The 19,479-nt window shown below is 38.4% G+C and overlaps 1 protein-coding gene across 2 annotated transcripts in view; it reads left to right on the forward strand.

The window, feature by feature from the left end:
- Positions 1-19,479, forward strand: part of LOC113914199 (tubulin-specific chaperone cofactor E-like protein) — a 177,291-nt gene that overhangs the window by 33,233 nt on the left and 124,579 nt on the right. For both annotated transcript variants that reach the window (XM_035722684.1, XM_027580938.1), the window contains 5 exons: positions 4,956-5,105; positions 6,751-6,890; positions 13,919-14,100; positions 15,400-15,656; positions 18,322-18,448. In XM_035722684.1, coding sequence (XP_035578577.1) covers positions 4,973-5,105; positions 6,751-6,890; positions 13,919-14,100; positions 15,400-15,656; positions 18,322-18,448 — 839 coding nt within the window. In that variant the 5' untranslated portion in view covers positions 4,956-4,972. The remainder of the gene's footprint in view (positions 1-4,955; positions 5,106-6,750; positions 6,891-13,918; positions 14,101-15,399; positions 15,657-18,321; positions 18,449-19,479) is intronic.

Raw genomic sequence — 19,479 nt, forward strand, 5'->3', positions numbered from 1 at the left:
TGAGAGAACAAAATGCTAACAGGTTAACAATGTCCCCAGCAAATATACAGTATACAAATCAGAAAAGACCTGAAACCGGGGGAAAAGAAAGGGAAAGAAAGAAAAAAGAAAGAAAAAAAAAGAAGAAAAAGATAAACAAAACAGAACAAAACAAAAAAAACCAGAATATGATCAAATATGATCAGGCTAGTGCATAGATCAGTGCCACACACTAGATTTTGGGCGTATTTTGGTCTGTTAGAAGAAAGTGCCTCCTAAAATTTTAAAGGAAGAAAGACTTATATGTACAAAATAAGGGTTGATACAATGAAGGGATGGAAGATGACTGTAAAGATGAAAATTATAAAAGATTTTATAAAAGGAATTGAGAAGATAAGAAGTTGTTTGAAAAAAGAAAGAAGATTTAATAAAGGGAAAAAAAAGGGAGAGAATGTGATCAGGTAGGCGACTAGAACAAAGCCATACACTAGTCATTTAGGGTATATTTTGATCTGTTAGAAGAAACTGTATCTCAAAATTTTAAAGAGAGAACAACTTATATATATATGCCAAAAATAAGGGTAACTACTCTGAAGGGTTAAAATATAACTCTAAAAATGAAAAATAAAAATTTTTTTTAAAAAAGGGATTGATAAGATGTTGGTTGAAAAAGGGAAAAAGAAAAATTCAAAAAAAAACAGTTAAAAAAATTAACTTTGGAAAACTAATGAATCATGGTAAAAAAGCCATGAATTCTATGTGCAGCATTCCCCTAGCGCTGGAGTTCTCCCGTTCTTGATCAGTAAACTTGGTCTTGGCTTGCTGGCTGTTCGTGCTGATCTTCTGGGGGAGGGGCTTTTTGCCGTGGTTCCCAAATGTCTTTGCCGGAGGCGGAATTGCCCCGCCCTTGTCGGTCCGGGGTAAGCAATCTGCTTGGGTTTGCTCCCAGGAGCTTTTGTTCCCTGCAAGCTCTCAGTACAGCTTTGGAGGACCAGAGTGAAAACGGTGGCCTCCCAATCTCTGCCCGGAGGAGCCGAGAACTCGGGGCCCCGCTCCTCAGTCCGCCCCCAGAGAAAAGCAGTCACTCCCGTCTCCCAGGTCTCCGGCCGCACTCCGTGCTCACCTGGCCTGTGACCGAGCATTTCTATCTCTGGCACCCGACCCCATGTGGAGTCTTCAAACCCAGCAGATCCCTGCGGTGCAGTCCCGCGCCGCTCCTCCCAGGGGAGGAAGGGGAGTCTCCTGAGCTCTGCTGCTTGTTGGGTCCCTGCTGGAGGAGTAGTGGCCCGACTGGGCCGTGGATCACGGTTTACGGCAACCCCGAGCTGAGAGCCTGCGCCTCGGCTCCGTCTCTGCAGCCGGCTTCCCCGCTCGGATACCTGGGAGCTCTGCCGCACTCAGGCACCCCTGGTCTTTCTGTGACCCCGAGGGTCCTGAGACCACACTGTCCCGCGAGGGTTCCACCCCCAGATTAGCCACTGGAGCGACGTCCCTCAGCGGAGCCGACTTCTAAAAGGTCCGATTTTGTGCTCCGCGGCTCTAGCACTTGCCAGAAGTGGCCGACGGAGGCCCCCTCCCCGGCCGTCTATCCTCCTGAATATCGCCTCGGATTCAGTTCTCCGCACATCCTACCTTCCAGTAAGTGGTCACTTTTCTGTTCAGGGAGTTGTTGCTATTCTCTTCGATCTCCTGTTCAGTTCGTAGGTGTTCAGAATGGTTTGATCCCTATTCAGCTGAATTCCTGAGACCAGACGAAATCCAGGTCTCCTACTCCTCCGCCATCTTGCTCCACCCCCCTTGCACTTTATTTTTTATTGAAGTGTAACTAACATATAATGTTACATTAGTTTCAAATGCACAGCAATCCTGTACATCACTCAATACTCACCATGATAAGTGTGGTTAGCGTGCAATGTTATTACGTACATATAACGTTATTACAATATTATATACACACGACATACATACAACATTATTACCATATTATTGACTATATTCCTTATGCTGTTCTTTTTATTTTATTTCCATGACTTTTTTATAACTGGAAGTCTATATCTCTTAAACCTTTTTATCTATTTTGCCTATCTCCCCACCTGTCTCCCATCTGTCAACCATCAGTTTTTCTTTGTATTTAAAAGTCTGGTTTTGGGGGCACTTGGGTGGCTCAGTCTGCTGGGCATCCAACTCTTGATTTCTGCTCAGGTCATGAGATCAAGCCCCACATCGGGCTCTGTCCTCAGTGGGGAGTCTGCTTTAGATTCTCTCCTTCTTCTCCTGCCCCTCCTCCCCCTCCCAAATAAATACATAAATAAAAATCTTTAAAAAAAAAAAAGTCCGTTTTTTGTTTGTTTTGTTTTTTGAATTCCATATATAAGTGAAATCACATGGTGTTTGTTTTTCTCTCTCTGACTTATTTCACTTAGCTTAATGCCCTCTAGGTCCATCCATTTTGTCCCAAATGGCGAGATCTCATTCGTTTTTATGACTGAGTAATATTCCATTATATGTGTGTATTATATATGTGTGTGTATATATACACCACATCTTCTGTATCCATTCATCTGTTGCTGGACATTTAGGTTGCTTACTTATCTTGGCTATTGTAAATAATGCTGCAATAAACATAGGGGTGCATATATCTTTTCAAATTAGTGTTTTCATTTTCTTTGAGTAAATATTCAGTAGAGAAAATACTGGATTATATGGTTTCTCTATTTTTAATTTTTGGAGGAACCACCATACAGTTTTCCACAGTGGCTGAACCAATTGACCTTCCCACCAACAGTGCATGAGGGTTCCATTTACTCCACATCCTCTCCCAACACTTATTTGTTGTGTTTTTGATAGTAGCCATTCTGACTGATGTGAGGTGGTGTCTTATTGTGGTTTTGATCATCCCTGATGATTAGTGATACTGAGCATCTTTTCATGGGCCTGTTGGCCACCTGTAGTCTTCTTTGGAAAAGTGTCTATTGAGATCCTCTGCCCATTTTTTAATCATATCATTTGTTTTTTTTTTTTTTTTAGTGTGGAGTTGTATAAGTTCTTTATATATTTTGGATACTAACCCCTTATTGGATATATCATTTGCAAATGGGAAACATTTAGTAGGTTGCCTTTTTGTTTTGTTGATGGTTTCCTTTGCTGTGCAAAAGCTTTTTATTTTGATGTAGATCCAATAGTTTATTTTTGTTTTTATTTTCCTTGCCTGAGACCTCCTATATTTTTGTAGTATCCTTCTAGCTCTTCTCCCTACTTTCAGTATATATTCCTTCGTATTCAACAGCTATTTGATTGTCAGAATGAGTTTTCCAGAAAATTTGGTTGTTATAGTCCCTTCTTTAAAACGTGTTAATTTCTTCTTGTTTTCTATGGAATAAAGTTCAGCTTCTTAATGTAGCCACATGATCTCCTCTGAGGTTCCTGTTGAGTTACTCCTGATGCTGTTTTTTGTTAGACCACGTATATTCACATTGTTATACCTTTTTTCATGATATCCCTTCTTCTTAGAGTACTCTTTATTTTCCTTCCTTTTTCTGATTATTATAGTAAAAAGCTTGTCATCTGATAGTTCAAACTACAGAAGTAAATTGCCTGTATTTTGATTTATATTTAATATAGATCATAGGCCAGCCCCTCAAGATAATGGGTTAGCAGGCTGTCAGAAATTAGCATGTTTTTAATATTACCTGTTTTAACCTATGTGTGAGTACTGAGAGGATGCTGGAGTTGAACCCGTAGCTGAAGTTAGACAGTGAAGGCTCTACCCAAACTCAAAACCAAAAGAAATGACATTCTGTATTAGTCAGGATTGGGTCCATTTGTAAGTAACTGAAAAATTGAACAGTGGCTTAAATAAAACAGAGGGTTATGTATCTTTCACTGAAATTTCCAGAGATATGCAGTCCAGCACCACTGTGGCAGCTCAGTTCCATGAAGTCCTCAGGGACTTAAATTCCTTTTGGCTCAGGGCACCTGGGTGGCTCAGTCGTTAAGCATCTGCCTTCGGCTCAGGTCATGATCCCAGGGTCCTGGGATTGAGCCCTGCTTCGGGCTCCCTGCTCAGCAGGAAGCGTGCTTCTCCCTCTCCCACTCCCGCTGCTTGTGTTACCTCTCTCGCTGTGTCTCTCTCTGTCAAATAAATAAATAAAATCTTTAAAAAAAATTCCTTTCAGCTCTTTGCTCCACCTTCCTGAGGGTGTGTTCCTTGGGCCCATAGTGCCAAGTAGCATTTGTTTTCTAGGCAAAAGAATCGACCCAGAGACAAAGAAGGAGGCAAAAGGTACACTCTGGCTGTCTTTTAAGGATGATTCCCAGAAGCTGCCATAGACTATTTCTATCCCATCAACTAGAACTTAGCCATATACTCATTCCTAAGTACTGTGTACACAGTTAAAAATTCTTTTACTGAGGTGCCTGGGTGGCTCAGTCAGTTATATGTCCAACTCTTGATCTCAGCTCAGGTCTTGATCTCAGGGTTGTGAGTTCAAGCCCTGCATTGGGCTCCATGCTGGGTGTGGAGCCTACTTAAAAAAAATTCTTTTACTATGGAAGAAGAGGAGAATGGATTTTGAGGGATAAATATCAAAGGATTCATACAAACTCTTTAGTCTGATGTTGAGTCTGCACTTTTTTTTTTTTTTTTGGTCCTTTTTCCTCTTACTTACCACATAAACCCTATATACCAGCAAAAAGTCTTCCTGTTACCCTTGACTGGAAATGATTGTCTCCTCATCTACATCTTGTGGCACTGTTAATCTGTATTGTAAAATTATTATATGCTGAACTGCATTGCTGTCATTTTTCTGCATATATAGCTCCCCTAAATCATAAGGTCTCACCACAGTGTAAATTCCCGAGGACAGTGACCATGTCTTATATGTCTGCAAGGCCTGGGCTAGTGTCTTATAAATAATGGGTTAGCAATAAAATTTTCTTATATGACAAATAAATAACTTTGATTTGGTTTCTTCTAGAATTTTAGGAAAGGAAGATGGATCAGCCTAGTGGAAGGAGTTTCATGCAAGTATTATGTGAAAAATATAGTCCTGAAAATTTCCCTTACCGTCGTGGTCCTGGGATGGGAGTCCATGTCCCAGCCACACCTCAGGGCTCTCCTATGAAAGGTAAGAAAGATGTGACTTAAAACATTTACTTACTGGAACTTAGTACTTAGGACCTCAAACCAGAATATTGTCTTGTTTGCAGATTATTTCCTTTATTTCGGAATTAGAATTGCATAGTCTCCCTTGTCATGACTTAAATTTTTTGAAACACAAAAGGATTTCTTTTCCTCCTGACTGGCCAGAAGGCATCTTAGTTGCACAGGACACAATATTTGAGTGGTAAGGTTTCAAATACGTGTTCTGTCGAGGAACTTAGAGGATGCAAGACAGTACAAGACTGGTCTGTGTCCTCAAAAACCTTACAGCCTGACTGGATTACAAGATATTCACATTTACAGACATATAACACAAGGCAGCTTATGTTGAACCAAATGATTGGCACAAAAATTTAGGAGTTAATTAGTATGATCAGGAAAGGATTCAAAGCTATGAGACTCAAACTAACCCTTTAAGAATATAGAACTTGGTCAGAGGGGAGATCTAGACATTCTAGGAGAAAGGTTATGGTGTGAGAGAGATCTACAACATGGAGAAATGTGCAAGGTGTGTCTCTCACTTACATCTTAGCCTCATTTGTATTTAATAGTTCTTAGAAGTAGTTCTTTGTGAGTATGGGAGATCAGGATGGAACAGTGTTTTAGTTCTTGTGTTCCTTGATACAACTGGTCTTACCACTCCATATAAACTGGAATGGCAGAAAGAGGTAGATTTCTTACTTGGTCATTTTTTTTTTCAGGATCCATTCCCATTCTGAAAAATTTGATAGAGAAAAGTACTGAGTTGAAAAATTATGTAATTTGAGGCCTGCATGAATAAAATATTTCCTGAGTCCTTATTTTATACCAAAGAGGGAAAAAGTGGTTGAATTCTCATGTCTATCCTTTCTAAGAGGACAAACGTGGTTATTGACACATGTGTTTTTGAATCAGGCAGTAGTTTACGCCAGTTTGACCAAATTCATTAAATAGTTTAAGACTCTGAAACAGTTTCTCCCACTACAATTATGTATTTTTAAAAGTCTGATTTTCATAAGGGACACATTCTATGTGGATATGAAATAGAAATGATTGATAGACAAGAAAGAGACCTAGATTTTTAAATGGATCCACTTAAGCAAGGAAGATTTCTTCAATGATAGGAATTTGAGGAACAGAAGTGGTTTCATAGTAGACCATCTAATGGTTTGAGATGATTTTCAAGGGCAGCAATAGGTGGAAATATACATCAGACAAAAAGAGAGCTCTCCAGAATGATACTTTTGAACTAATTTTAAAAAAAGAAAAAATTGAGGCCAATTAGAAGACAGTGGGAGTCCAGATGAGTCACATGTTCTAGTGTTCAGATGATGAGATGACAGCAAGGATCATAGTTGTATTGTTGGTAGTTGAGATCAACCATCCTGCCAGAGGTAAAGCCTCCAAGACTTTTTTGGTGGTACTGGTCCAGTATTTTTAATCTCCTTCTGGGCCATATTTGGCTGTTTCCCCTTAGAATTCAGTACCCTTGGACTCCAACATATTCTCTTGTTTTTTCCTCAGGTCCTTGTGTAATTTCCAACTATTTGATTTTGATTCCTGGGGGCTGAATATATGTTAGACAAGAATTAGGCTGATTTAAAAAGTGTTGTGTTTCCCCCATGATTCAGATCGCCTCAACCTCCCAAGTGTGCTCGTGTTGAACAGCTGTGGAATAACATGTGCAGGAGATGAAAAAGAAATTGCTGCCTTCTGTGCTCATGTGTCGGAACTAGATCTTTCTGACAACAAACTCGAAGACTGGCATGAGGTAGTTTTTATATTCCTGCATTTTGGCGACTTCTGCTGAATTCTGGTTCTCACTTGAGATTCTCGTTTCTGTGTCTCAAGATAAATAACTGACTGCTTCAGCTGTTCTGTGGTGATTTTTTCAGTTAACATTGCTATTGCTAATTTGTTTTTCATTAATATGGAAAGCACTGGGGAGCTTTTTTCCAGGTATCAAGAGGTTAATAAGACCACAGAGATTTAGGCTGCTAACAATACATTGGGCTTTTTACTGTCTCACTAGTGTGCACATCCTGTGTTCATTCTGTACCACCACTTCAGCATTTAGTGCTCTAAATTGACATAAAAATTGCTTGAGCTCAAAACTCAGATTACAAAAATATTTATTTTTGGTACTGAAATTCACCCAAATATTTTAGAACTTTTCCTTATTTTATGAAGTCTCCTAGTTGTTTTGGCATAACTGATGTCTTTTGACCTCAGAGTAAGGCACACCAGGTACACAAATAAAAGTATTACAATATTCTTTCTTATTATTATATGTAACATTGCCTACCTGATGATAACATTACCTCATGGAAGCTATGCTTATGAATCAGGGAAAAATAGTTCTTTCTCCTTGATTCATTCCCCTGCCTTAATTTAGGATCTTCTTTCTTGAGAAAGCTTCCTGATGGATTTTCCTGACTCTGGTTTTATTCTGCTTCCCGTAAGCTATCTTCTATAGTGCGACCAGACTCCTTTTAATCAATGAAATAAGATTATGACACTCTTTCTTAAAGTCCTGTAGTTGCTTTTCACTGCCAAGAAACTAAGGCCTGAACTCTCTAAATGTAGCCTTCCACCATATGGCTCTTGCCTACTTTTAGAGCTTTATCTCCATCTTTAGCTGTATGCTTTTTCTTGCAGCTCATGATAAACTCTTGACATGAAAAGCTTCCTTGCTTTTATTCATTCTGAATCGACTGCTCTTTTTCCTTGTCTACCTGATCTCCTCCTATGTATCTTTCAAGACTTGGTCCAAGTCGCTATTCCTCTATGAAACTTTCCCTGGCTCTCGCTCAGGCAGAGGCAGATTATCCCAGTGCCTATATCATGATGCTGTGATAAATGCTATCACTTATCACAGTGTGATGCAATCTCTTGCTTACTTGACAGTTTTTCTACTAGACTGTGAGTTTATTCAAAGTAGAGATTTTTGTCTTTATTACCATCAGCACCCAGAGTGTCATACTAGGTACTCAAATGTTTGTTGAATGCATTAATGAACAAATGATTGCATCTTAAGGATTGATCAAGACGACTTGCTTCAACTTTTCCTATGATCTTAAGAAACTCACTTAATCCTTTAGTGCTTCACTTTGCTCAACCCTAAGACAGGGCTGCAGATAAAATTAATCATGGAGGTGCTTTGTAGATATTAAATGCTATACAAATTCTAAGACAGCTTTTTTGTTTGAGAAAAATCTCTTTATAACCTAGTTTTCTTCAGCTTTTCTTACATTTATCTATTTCATAGTCTAGCTTAATCTGATAACTGTGCTTCTGGTTATATTTCCTATTTTTATTGAGATGTTTACCAAATTCTTTGAGATGCATGTTGTTTGATTTTTAAGTGACTTGTTAATATATGCAGATTTACTGGGCTCTTCCAAGAAATAGTCTCTGTACATGTGTTTATTTATTAATTCATTTATCTAAACAACGGGTCTAGTTCACTGTGCCACAAATTACAATCCGTGCCTTCTTGGTCCTTTGAGATGCTTAAGTGATGTGCGTGCTCCGTCCACACTGCACAGATGCCAAAAGAACTGCCTTGTTCATCCTCCTGCCTGATTCCCACAGTAGTCTGCTGCTGAACGTCTGGTGAGAGTTTTTAACCTGCATGGGCGACAAGTCAGACCACATCTTCCTCTGCATCTTTTCACCTATGTTCGTAGGCTGATTCCCTTAAATGTGTTTCTTTGGGAGTGTAAAATTTCAGAAAGGTTTTGTGCTTTGTGCTCTGACCATGTACATAAGCTAGGCTTTTGCCAACTGCCGACAGTTTCAGTGTTATAGCTGCTGCCTCCGAAGAACAATCTATGTCAATATGGATCAGAACACAAAGTTAACACTAGGCAGTTCAGCCTATTCTCTGCTTAGACAAAGGTCTACGCTAAATATTTTCCAGGCCACATGGACATATATGGACAGAGGTCCCTATGTTCCATTGTGCTCAGTTTGTATCTTCTTACATGTGCTCTATAGTCTGTTTCCAGGCAGTTTTCAAATAAGTCTTCGCTGCTCTACCCTTCAGGCTTCTATCTTCCAATTTATTTTTGTTTTCATCATTCCTTTATTTTTTGTCTTTGCTTTAATTGTAGTTGATTCCAATCTTCTAGAATATCTATCAGAGCACAGAGAGGTGGGAGAAGTACTGACAGCAGAAGCATATTGATTTTTAGGATTGATTAAACTCTTTGCCAGGCTACCAATGCCTCATAGGTCACAGTTTTAAGGCATTACATTTCAACCCCACTGCAACCCGTATACCTGATTACCAAAAAGATAATTTGTCCCTGGCCATTAAGTAAGTTTATTTTGGCCTGTATTTGAGAGAGCGATGTGGGACAAAAATAATATAGTTTGTTCTTTGAGTCTTTTGAGTGGTCACTAATGTTATAAGTAACCTCTTTTGTAGTTTAAACTACTGGCTGCTGGATATCCAGAGATAAAGATAAATACCACTGAGAGGTGTTAATACTGTGGAGGGAGGCAAAGATCTGTCTCCATCCTTCTAAAATTGGGCATCCACGTGTGAAAAAAGATGCATTTTTTAGCTCTTGAATTTTAGCTAAGTAATTTTCGTCTCACCTTTCTCAGGGCATCTCCTTTTTCCTCCCTTCCTTATCAAAACCATTTTATAAAAGAAATTAAACCAAGTAGTTGAGAGGAGAGAGGAATTAGCCCCTCAGGTGAGGCAGAGAATAGCTTGGGTGTAAGTTACAGATGGTTATCTTACAACCCTTTCCCCATTTTTCTTAAAACTTTAGTTTCTTCAATTTTAGAAACCAGAGTTAGAGGGTCCTCAATTAAATCATAGAATTGTGGAGACCTAGAAGGTCATGTAAGTTCATCTCCATGTTTTTGCACATGAACAACACAGGTTTGAACTGCATGGGTTTGTTTGCATGCAGACTTCTTACAGGACAGTACTGTAAATAAATTTCCTCTTCCTTATGGTGTTCTTAATAATATTTTCTCTAGGTGGGTGGGGGAGGGGCTAAATGGGTGATGGGAATTAAGGAGGGCACTTGTGATGAGCATTGGGTGTTATATGTAAGTGATGAATCACTAAATTCTACTCCTGAAACCAATATTACACTATCTATTAACTAATTCAAATTTAAATTAAAACTTGAAACATAAAAAAAAAGGTTTGGTGTAAAAGAGGCTTGCTCTCTTTTTTTTTTTTTTTTTTTTTTTTTGAGATGGGGAAAAAGAGAGAGAGGGCAAGGAGGGGCAGAGGGAGAGACAGAGTACCAAGTAGGCTCCACGCCCAGCACAGAGCCCAACACAGCTCAATTCCACAACCCTGAGATCATGACCTGAGCTGAAATCAAGAGTCGTACACTTAACCAACTGAGCCACCCAGGTGCCCCAAGAGGGTCTCTTTTGTGTAAAATTCTAAAATATCTAGAGATGTAAGTGTATATGTTGGAATATGCATACATTTTTTTTCTGGGAAGAATCACAAAAATTTCATTTGTTCTGTTCAAATATCATAACTGTGAACATTTTGTTATTGTTTTGTTTTGACATCACTGAGGATAGTGGGGGGCTGTTGAATTTATAGTGTTTTTTAGTTTTCTTTATATTTCTCTATATGAAAACAAAATAAAACACGTTACTAAAACAAAACAAAAGCAAAACAAAAATTTTTCTCTAGCTCACTTTATTGTAAGAATACAGTCTATAATACATGCAAAATACAAACTGTTAATCAACTGTTTATGTTATCTGTAAGGCTTCCTGTCCACAGTATGCTGTTAGTAATTAAGTTTTGGAGGAGTCAAAATTTACCTGATGATTTTCAGCTTTGTAGGGTGTTGGTGCCCCCTAACCTCTGCATTGTTTAAGGGTCAACCGTATCCCTGTAGCTAGACGGGTCTTTTTCTTATTGATTTTTAGAATTTAAGAAAGGTAAGTCCGTGTACTGTCCCAGAGACTTCTTGAATGTTTGTTTGGCAGACTTTCCTGTTAGGACATTTTTTTTAGTAAATTTCCCTGTGTAATTAATATACTTTCTAAAATCTTATCGTTAATTTAAGGTTACCCCCAAATCCTTTTTAACTTTTGCCTCTTAAAGAATGTATTTATTTCTAAAATACATTATTTTTTCCTGTTTGAACTATTATACTGTAGTCCAGTTGCAATTTTTTAGACTATTCCAAAGCTAATGAGTCATTATTCTAAATGTTTATTATCACGGGACAGCAGCATAGATGCAAAATATGAAGATTTTATCACATAATTTCTGGGAGAATTCCTTCAAAAACCTTTAAATTATCCATTTGGGGATATTTTTTCTTTTTATTATAAAAATAAAATACGAGGAACGGTGGTTAGCAAGAGGTTTATGTTTTGTTTTTATTTAACTGGGGTTATATGATAATTGGTTATTCTTCATGCTGTACTTGGAGTGCAATTCCTCTCCATCTTCTTTTGCCCTTAAAAGAGTTGAAGCCAGGCGGCCGTCATCCCTGTGTGGGAGCCCTTCACAGCACTGGTATTTAGGCAGTAGAGGACTGATCAGTGTGTGGACCAGTTAGCTGTGTTGTAGCCACAGACTCCACTCCAAACGCTGGCCGTACATCACACAAATGCTTGGTACCATTTGATCACTACAGGGATCAGGCAAGAGAATATGCGCAGACTGGTATAAATTACTTCCATTTTAAACTGAAGCCTAACGTGTTTTTCTCTAAAAAAATAGCTCATTTCTTCATTTGCAAAATGAAGATAAAAATGGTCCCACTTCACAAGGTTAGTATGTGGCATAGCTGAACTAGTACGAGGACCGGCCCCTCTGACCTACTCTGAACCTTCTTGGAATTAGTCCACTTCGCAGTGATTTTAGAGCTCCTGACCTGTGTGGTCCACACAAACCTGAGGTGAAGTGCACATTACTTTTTCTTTCCACCTGTAGTTCTCAACGCTGGCTGCCTTTTTGGCATAACCTATGGAGCTCCGACAAGAAACCGAATCCAGGTCCCAACCATGAAGCTTAGCTAATCTTTGAAGCTCCTGATTTAGTAGTTTATGGTAGAACCTGGGAATTCGTGTATTTTTGAAATTATACCAAGGATTTTATTTTATTTTTTAAAAGATTTTATTTATTTATTTGAGAGAGAGAGAGAGTGAGAGGGAGAAGCCAACTTCCTGCTGAGCAGAGAGCCTGATGTGGGACTCAATCCCAGGACCCCGAGATCATGACCCAGGCCAAAGGCAGCTACTCAACAGACTGAGCCACCCAGGCGCCCCATACCAATGATTTTAAATAGGACATATTAAAATAAAAATAAATACGATATAACATATAACTAGGGTTGACATGTTGGTTCATACTATACTTACTTTGTTAGTTACATTTACTGAATGATTTTGTGCCATTAATTTATTCAGCAAACATTAAGCGCCTACTATGCAGTAGTGAACTAGGTAAGTACTATCCCTGCTTTCATAGAGTTTATATCCTATTAGGGAATAGGTAAGGAAATAAATTTCTAAAAGGTGTACCAATCACTGTGTTAAGTGCTTTACACGTGTATCTCATTTAATCCAATCCACAGTCCTGGGAAACAGATGGGTCCTGTTTTCTCTGTATTACAAATGAGAACACTGAGACCTGGGAAGGTGAAATAACCCATCAGACCACACAGCTAGGAAGTGTTGGAACCTGGTTTGAACCCAGGTTTTTTGACTGTGAAACCAATCCTAACTATTCTGTTGTACTTCTTTTCTCATAAAGTTTAGTTACCACATTGATGCTTAATCCATTTACTGGGCTTCTAACATTTACTTCCTACTTGTTTAAGCTCGTTCTTTTTTTTTTTTTCGGGGTATATTTATAATTTACTAGTGGTGGTATGCTGGAAGAACAATGGTCTGATTTTTATTTATTTTTTATTATGTTATTAGTTTTTGATGTAGTGGCTCTGATTTTTAAATCCTAGATTTGGTTTTTGTGTCGCTGAGACCTTAGTCAAATTATTTAACATTTCCGAGCGTCAGTTTCTTCATTATTTAACATGAAAATAGTTATCTTACAAGTTGTTTTGAGAACTGAGTGAAATAATCTGTATCAAAGAGGCTAGTACTATACAGAGCAAATAGTTAAGGTCAGTAATGCTGACTTCCTTTTTTAAAAAAAATCTTGCCTACGAAGGTGCTAGCTAAATCGTTAAATTGATGATCATGTTTTCTCTTTTCTGATGTAGTTACAGATGCTTTTTGGTTTTTGAGTATATATATTTTGAAGTGTGGTCATCTTTTAACCAAGCTGAAACTGTTTCTAAGTGATCGTGGCTATGTAGTCAGTTTTGAACACTTGAGCTGTTACCATGTGTTCTTCAGTAAACCTTTCTTTAATTAGCCTTAATGTTGTACTGAGGACAGAAGGAAGGAGAAATTCAAAGAGAATTACATGACCCAGTCTCAGCTCTTTAGAAACCTGCAGTCTAAAATGTCCTCTGAACTGTTTTTTCTCCATTTATCAAAGAGAATATCATATAGAACAAAATCAAAAACCTTGCCCAAGGCAACATGGAACGTCTTTCTTTTGTACCATTAATTTTCAATTATGTCACTATTTCATAGAAAGATTAAATTATTTGCCAAGATTTGTTGAAATTACTTTTGCCCCTCTGTAGGTACCATCACTAACACAGGACTCCCTAATATGAATGGCCCCTTTCCTAGAGACCCACTCGCTTAAGCTTTGTGAGCATGATTGCTATTTAAAAACTCTGATTACTGCCTGATATGCATTTCTTTTTTTCTCCCTAGGTCAGTAAAATTGTGTCAAATGTTCCCCAGTTGGAGTTTCTAAACCTGAGTTCCAACCCTCTGAATTTGTCGGTTTTAGAAAGAACATGTGCTGGGTCCTTCTCTGGGGTTCGCAAACTTGTCCTCAACAACAGCAAAGCTTCTTGGGAGACAGTCCACACGATACTGCAGGAGTTACCAGAGTAAGCCCAGAGGCATGATGGAGAGGGGGCAATGTCGCCATCTTTGTTAGTACATAGAATTACTGCTGATCTCCCATCTCAGAAACACTAGAACAGCAGAATGGACAGAGAGTGAGGTCAGAAGAACGAAGTAATTAGAACGAGGGTGTGAAGGTCATTTAGTAGCGTTTTCATTGCAAGACTTGTTCAGTGTTGAGTAGCACCAAGACATAGGATCTGTCATCCTTTGGCTAGAAAATATCCCTGAGAAGCCCTTATCATTTCAACATCAACCTACCCTTTCTCCATTTTAATCTTCTGGTTACCTGATTTGAGAATTTTGCCTCAGTGCTTTTCTTTGGGAGGAAAAAATCATGGTATCTATAAAATATATTAACACTCAGATGATTAAGTGCCTCGCTGACCTGATGGGAAAATGGAACTCTTTTCAATAATTTAAACAAGAAATTATGTTTTTGTTTGTCAGTTTAGAAATACTTTCTTAGATTTGTTTGTATCTAGCTTAGAGTATGCACGTAAGTGTTCAAAGGAAGTAGTTTAAAGAAATATATGAAACTATAGTTTCTTTGTCTAACTACAGAAATGATCAAGGCCTCTCCCCATTTATTCCATCCAAGTTTCTCACTATCCCTCTAATGAGATTGGTTTCCTCACCACATGCAGCATCTAGCATGGCGTAGCATGAGCTTTTAAGTCCCAGTTCCACTTACTGCCATATGACCTCTGATAAGGTAATTAGCCTCACTCAGTAAGCTCTGTTTCCTTGTCTGTAAAATGGACATAACTGTATCTACCTTGCAGAAAAAGCAGGACAGTCTATGAAGCACTTGGAGCAGGGCCTGCCTCAGGGTAGGAATTCAGTAAATGATAGTTATTATTTCTGTTTCTAAACATTTTGTTCATGCTGTTCAGGGGATTTTCCTTTATGTCCTTGCAACTTATGCAAGTCTACCCTTCCTTCCAGGCCATGTATTCTTTCCGGAGTATTCTAACTGCAATTTCAGTTCCATTCCTGTATGAACTGCTATTGTACTTGGAGTTAGTAAAACTTTATTTAGCACTTAGTTATTTAAGCACAAAATTAATTTAGTCCTGGGTTATATCATTCTCTGCTGTTTTATGTGTTTTAGGTTTTGTCTTCCCAGCCGTATTTAAGCTTTAGGAAGACATCTTTATATTTTCTCCACAATCCCTACCGGAGTCTCCCACATAGTAGGCACTTACTGAACAAATGAAAGTAGCTGCAAAGTAGAAACTTAACTGCTTTAAACAATGAAATATTTCCTTTTTTCTCTGCAGTTTGGAGGAGCTCTTCCTGTGCCTTAATGACTATGAAACAGTGTCTTGTCCTTCTATTTGCTGTCATTCTCTTAAGCTACTACATATAACAGACAATAACCTCCAAGACTGGACTGAAATCCGAAAGTTAGGAGTTATGTTTCCTTCACTGGATACTCTCGTCCTGGCTAACAATCATTTGAATGCTATTGAGGAGCCTGATGATTCACTGGCCAGGTTGTTCCCTAATCTGCGATCCATCAGCCTCCACAAGTCAGGTGAGGTCCAGGCTTGTTCTCGTTCTACGTGCAAATCGATCTGAGCTTATGCATGAAATAAATGAAAGCCTATTTCTTGTAGTCGTGGCTCTGCCTTCTTACGGGATGCATTTTCACGAGTGATATGCAGATACCTATTGATTAGCTAAATTTAAGGCATTTGTTTTCATAAATGCTCTGATAAATATCAAGTGGCAGAGCATCCTATTAGCTATTTATATTTTATCTATTGAAGAGGTCCTGCTATGAAAGGAGTGAGATGAAATTGATGAATTGGACAGTAAAATGCAGAGTGGGAGGAGTACGAAGAACTACACACTAGACTATTTTGTCTGGATTTAGGTTAAGGAATTTCACCCTACTATGCCTTATAAATGCTTACTTTTCTTTTCTAGTATTTATGGATGATCGATTGCCAGTTTGCTGCCATCCGGTTCTGTGTCTCACGGGAATGCATATTTTTAGCCTATTTTTTTAAATTAATAAACTTCATATTTTAGAACAGTTTTAAATTCACAGCAGAACTGGTCAGGAAGTACAGCATTCCCACGTCCTCCCTGCTCTCACATGCACAGCCGCCCCACTGTCATCGTGCCAGCACCAAAGTGATACGTCTCTTGTAATCGAACCTACGTTGTCACATCACCCAAAGTCCACGGTTTACATGGGGGTTCACTCTTGGTGTTGTACATTCTGTGGGTTTGGACAAACGTATAATGACATGTCTCCACCTTTATAGTATCATTCATAGTAGTTTCACTGCCCTAACAACCTTCTGTGTTCTGCCTGTTCATCTCCCCATACCCCCCAATCGCTGGCAACCACTGATCTTTTTCCTGGCTCCACAGTTTCACCTTTTCCAAAATGTCAGATAGCTGGAATCATACAGCATGTAGCCTTTTCAGATCAGCTTCTTTCACTTAAGAATATGCATTTAAGTTTCCTCCATATCTTTTCATGGCTTGATAGCTCATTTCTTTTTAGCACTGAGTAATGTCCCATTGTCTGGATGCACCACAGTTTGTTTATCCACTCACAAACTGAAGGACATCTCGGTTGCTTCAAAGTTTTGGCATTATTAAAAAAGCTGCTGTAAACCTCCGTGTGCAGGGTTTTGTGTGAACATAAGTTTTCAGTTCACTTGGGTAAATGCCGAGGAGTGCAATTGCTAGATCATATGGTAAGAATATGTTTAGTCTTATAAGATACTGCCAAATGTCTTCCAAAGTGGCTGCACCATTTTGCATTCCCACCAGCAATAAATGAGAGTTTCTCTTGCTCCACGCCTTCATCGGCATTTGGTGCTGTGAGTGTTCTGGATTTTGGCCATTCTAATAGGTGTGTAGTGGAACCTTGTTTAATTTGCATTTTCTAATGACATATATGACACTGAGCATCTTTTCATATGCTTACGTCCCATTTGTATATCTTCTTTGGTGAGGTGTCAGTTCAGGTCTTTTGCTCGTTTTTTTTATTTGGGTTGTTTATTTTCTTATTATTGAGTTTTAAGAGTTCTTTGCATATTTTGGATAACGATCCTTTATCAGATATATGTTTAGCAAATATATTCTTCCAGTTTGTGGCTTTTCTTCTCATTCTCTTGACATTGTCTTTCAGCCTATTTCTTAAAATAACTTCATAACTAAAAATAACTCTAATCTACAATTGAAAAAACATAGTTTAATTTGCCATAGAAGTCATAAGAGTAGGAATTAGGTTTTAAAAACCATTATTTTGCATAAGGAAGCTGGTGATTGCACAACTCAACACCCCTTGAGCTAACTCTGTTCTTCCTCCTAGATGGAAATACCATTCTGAGGGGAAGAGAACAGTTGTGACTTGGGATAGTTATGCACCAGAGCCCTCGTATATTGCCCCTCTGCTTTTGCCCTTGCTGCAGGTGGATAGAATAGGAAGGGACTGCTTTCTCCTAAATAGATTTAACGTATTATAAAATTGACCAGCTTCGTTATTATAGGCATACTTTTCCTGGCAGTGCCAAGTATCAACTTGGATGATATATTTGCTCACAGCTATAAGAAGAATATTTTATTTTAGCATGAAACAGTTTTAATTTGTTGCATGTTCTTCTTACCCAATGGTTCAGGTTCTCTGTTTTTGTTTTTATTTGTTTTACTTTTAAAATCTGTTTTCCCTGTCCCCAAAATGAGGACAGTTTGTAAGAAAGATAATACTTAGTTTTTGGTTCTACTGAACTTGCCCCATTTTAGAATTTGTTAGGTAAAAATTTGAGTCTGACAGTATCAACTCTGATCAGTAGTTCTGTTCTGTGAGTCTGTCTTTGATGAAAGAGTTGACCACATCACCTTTTTTATGTAATCACGGCATATGTCTTATTGAAAACACCAGAGACCCTCTTTACAAATCCTGTGGGGGGAGAATCAGTACATTCGTGGGATGCTGGAAGTAAAGTTCTATCTCCTTGACCACTGGGATCACAGGGATACGGGAGGCTATGGGGAAGTTTTTATGGTGTTTAGCTGTATTCTGTTCTTTCCTTGGATGAAGAAAATTTTCAGGATCTCTAACTAGATTATAAGGACTTTAACATTTCAGAAATTAATTGAAGTAATTTTTTTTTATGTTCATCTTCTTATTGGTGTGCTTTTATGGATTTACTTAAACAATATATTTCTCAAATTAGGTTTGCAGTCCTGGGAAGACATTGACAAACTAAATTCATTTCCCAAACTTGAAGAAGTGAGATTGTTAGGAATTCCTCTTCTGCAGCCATATACCACCGAGGAGCGGAGGAAATTGGTAATAGCCAGGTCTGTTGTCCTGATTACTCTCCTTTCTTCTCTTGGGCCTTGTTTCATTAGAGGGACAATGCACTATTGGGGGGAGTGCACTGTAAGTTTATCTGTCTCTTGAACAGACAGTGCTTGAAGGAGCTGCTTCTGTAGCTTCAAATCCTAGAAGAAAAGAAACACAATATGGTAAGAAAGATGTAAAAGGTAATTGGCTTGCCAAGACCACTGAAACATTCCCTCACAAATCTATTCTGTTTTTATACTTTTTAATATTTACAATATTTGAAGTCCTATTTTGGATTATGAAGAAAAATTAGGTGTAATAGAGAATGAGTTCTATTTTAGTTGTCTTTATTTTCTCTGTTAACATAGTGGTAATGTAAAGTATAAATTTTATGTAAAAAGTGGGCTGTTTCATTAGTGTGAAACTTAAGAGAGCAGCATCTGTGTTTTCGTCTTGAATACAGATTGACTCAAACATGACTACCGCATCGTTATATTCTTCCTCTGACTCCCCAGCCTTTTGTGTCACTGACTCTGCCTCCCAAGACCATTGAAATGAGTGTTGATTTAGGTTTGAGCCTTCAGCAACGATAAGATTATGGCTAAGATGTAAAGGGCCATGGAGCTTTCATTCGTTTTCTTTGTGTACTATGCATAGTAGTTTTGAAAGGGGCTTTACAGTTCCCTAAAGAAGAGTGGTTCTTCAAACAGGGTGTTGATCTTCCTGCCCTAGCTAACACCTAGCAGATCCTTAGTGCTTTCCGGTTGTGGACATACATGCTAATATGTCACTGAAGAAATACATTTCAGCATACTTTTCTTCTAAAAAGAATAAGGCTTGTAGTAGACCTTATGCTTTATTTTCTTTACATAATTCTTTTGTAAAGATAATAAATTAATTGCTGAACAATAGAACCCATTTGTCCTGACTACTTGGAGACCTGCGCTGTCCACTATGGTGCTGTTAGCCCTGTGTGACTTTTGAGCACTTGAATTATGGTTATTCTGAACTGAAAGGTGCTCTAAGTGTAAAATATATACTGGCC

The sequence above is a fragment of the Zalophus californianus genome, chromosome 11, assembly GCF_009762305.2.
Source record: "Zalophus californianus isolate mZalCal1 chromosome 11, mZalCal1.pri.v2, whole genome shotgun sequence".
Taxonomy (NCBI): domain Eukaryota; kingdom Metazoa; phylum Chordata; class Mammalia; order Carnivora; family Otariidae; genus Zalophus; species Zalophus californianus.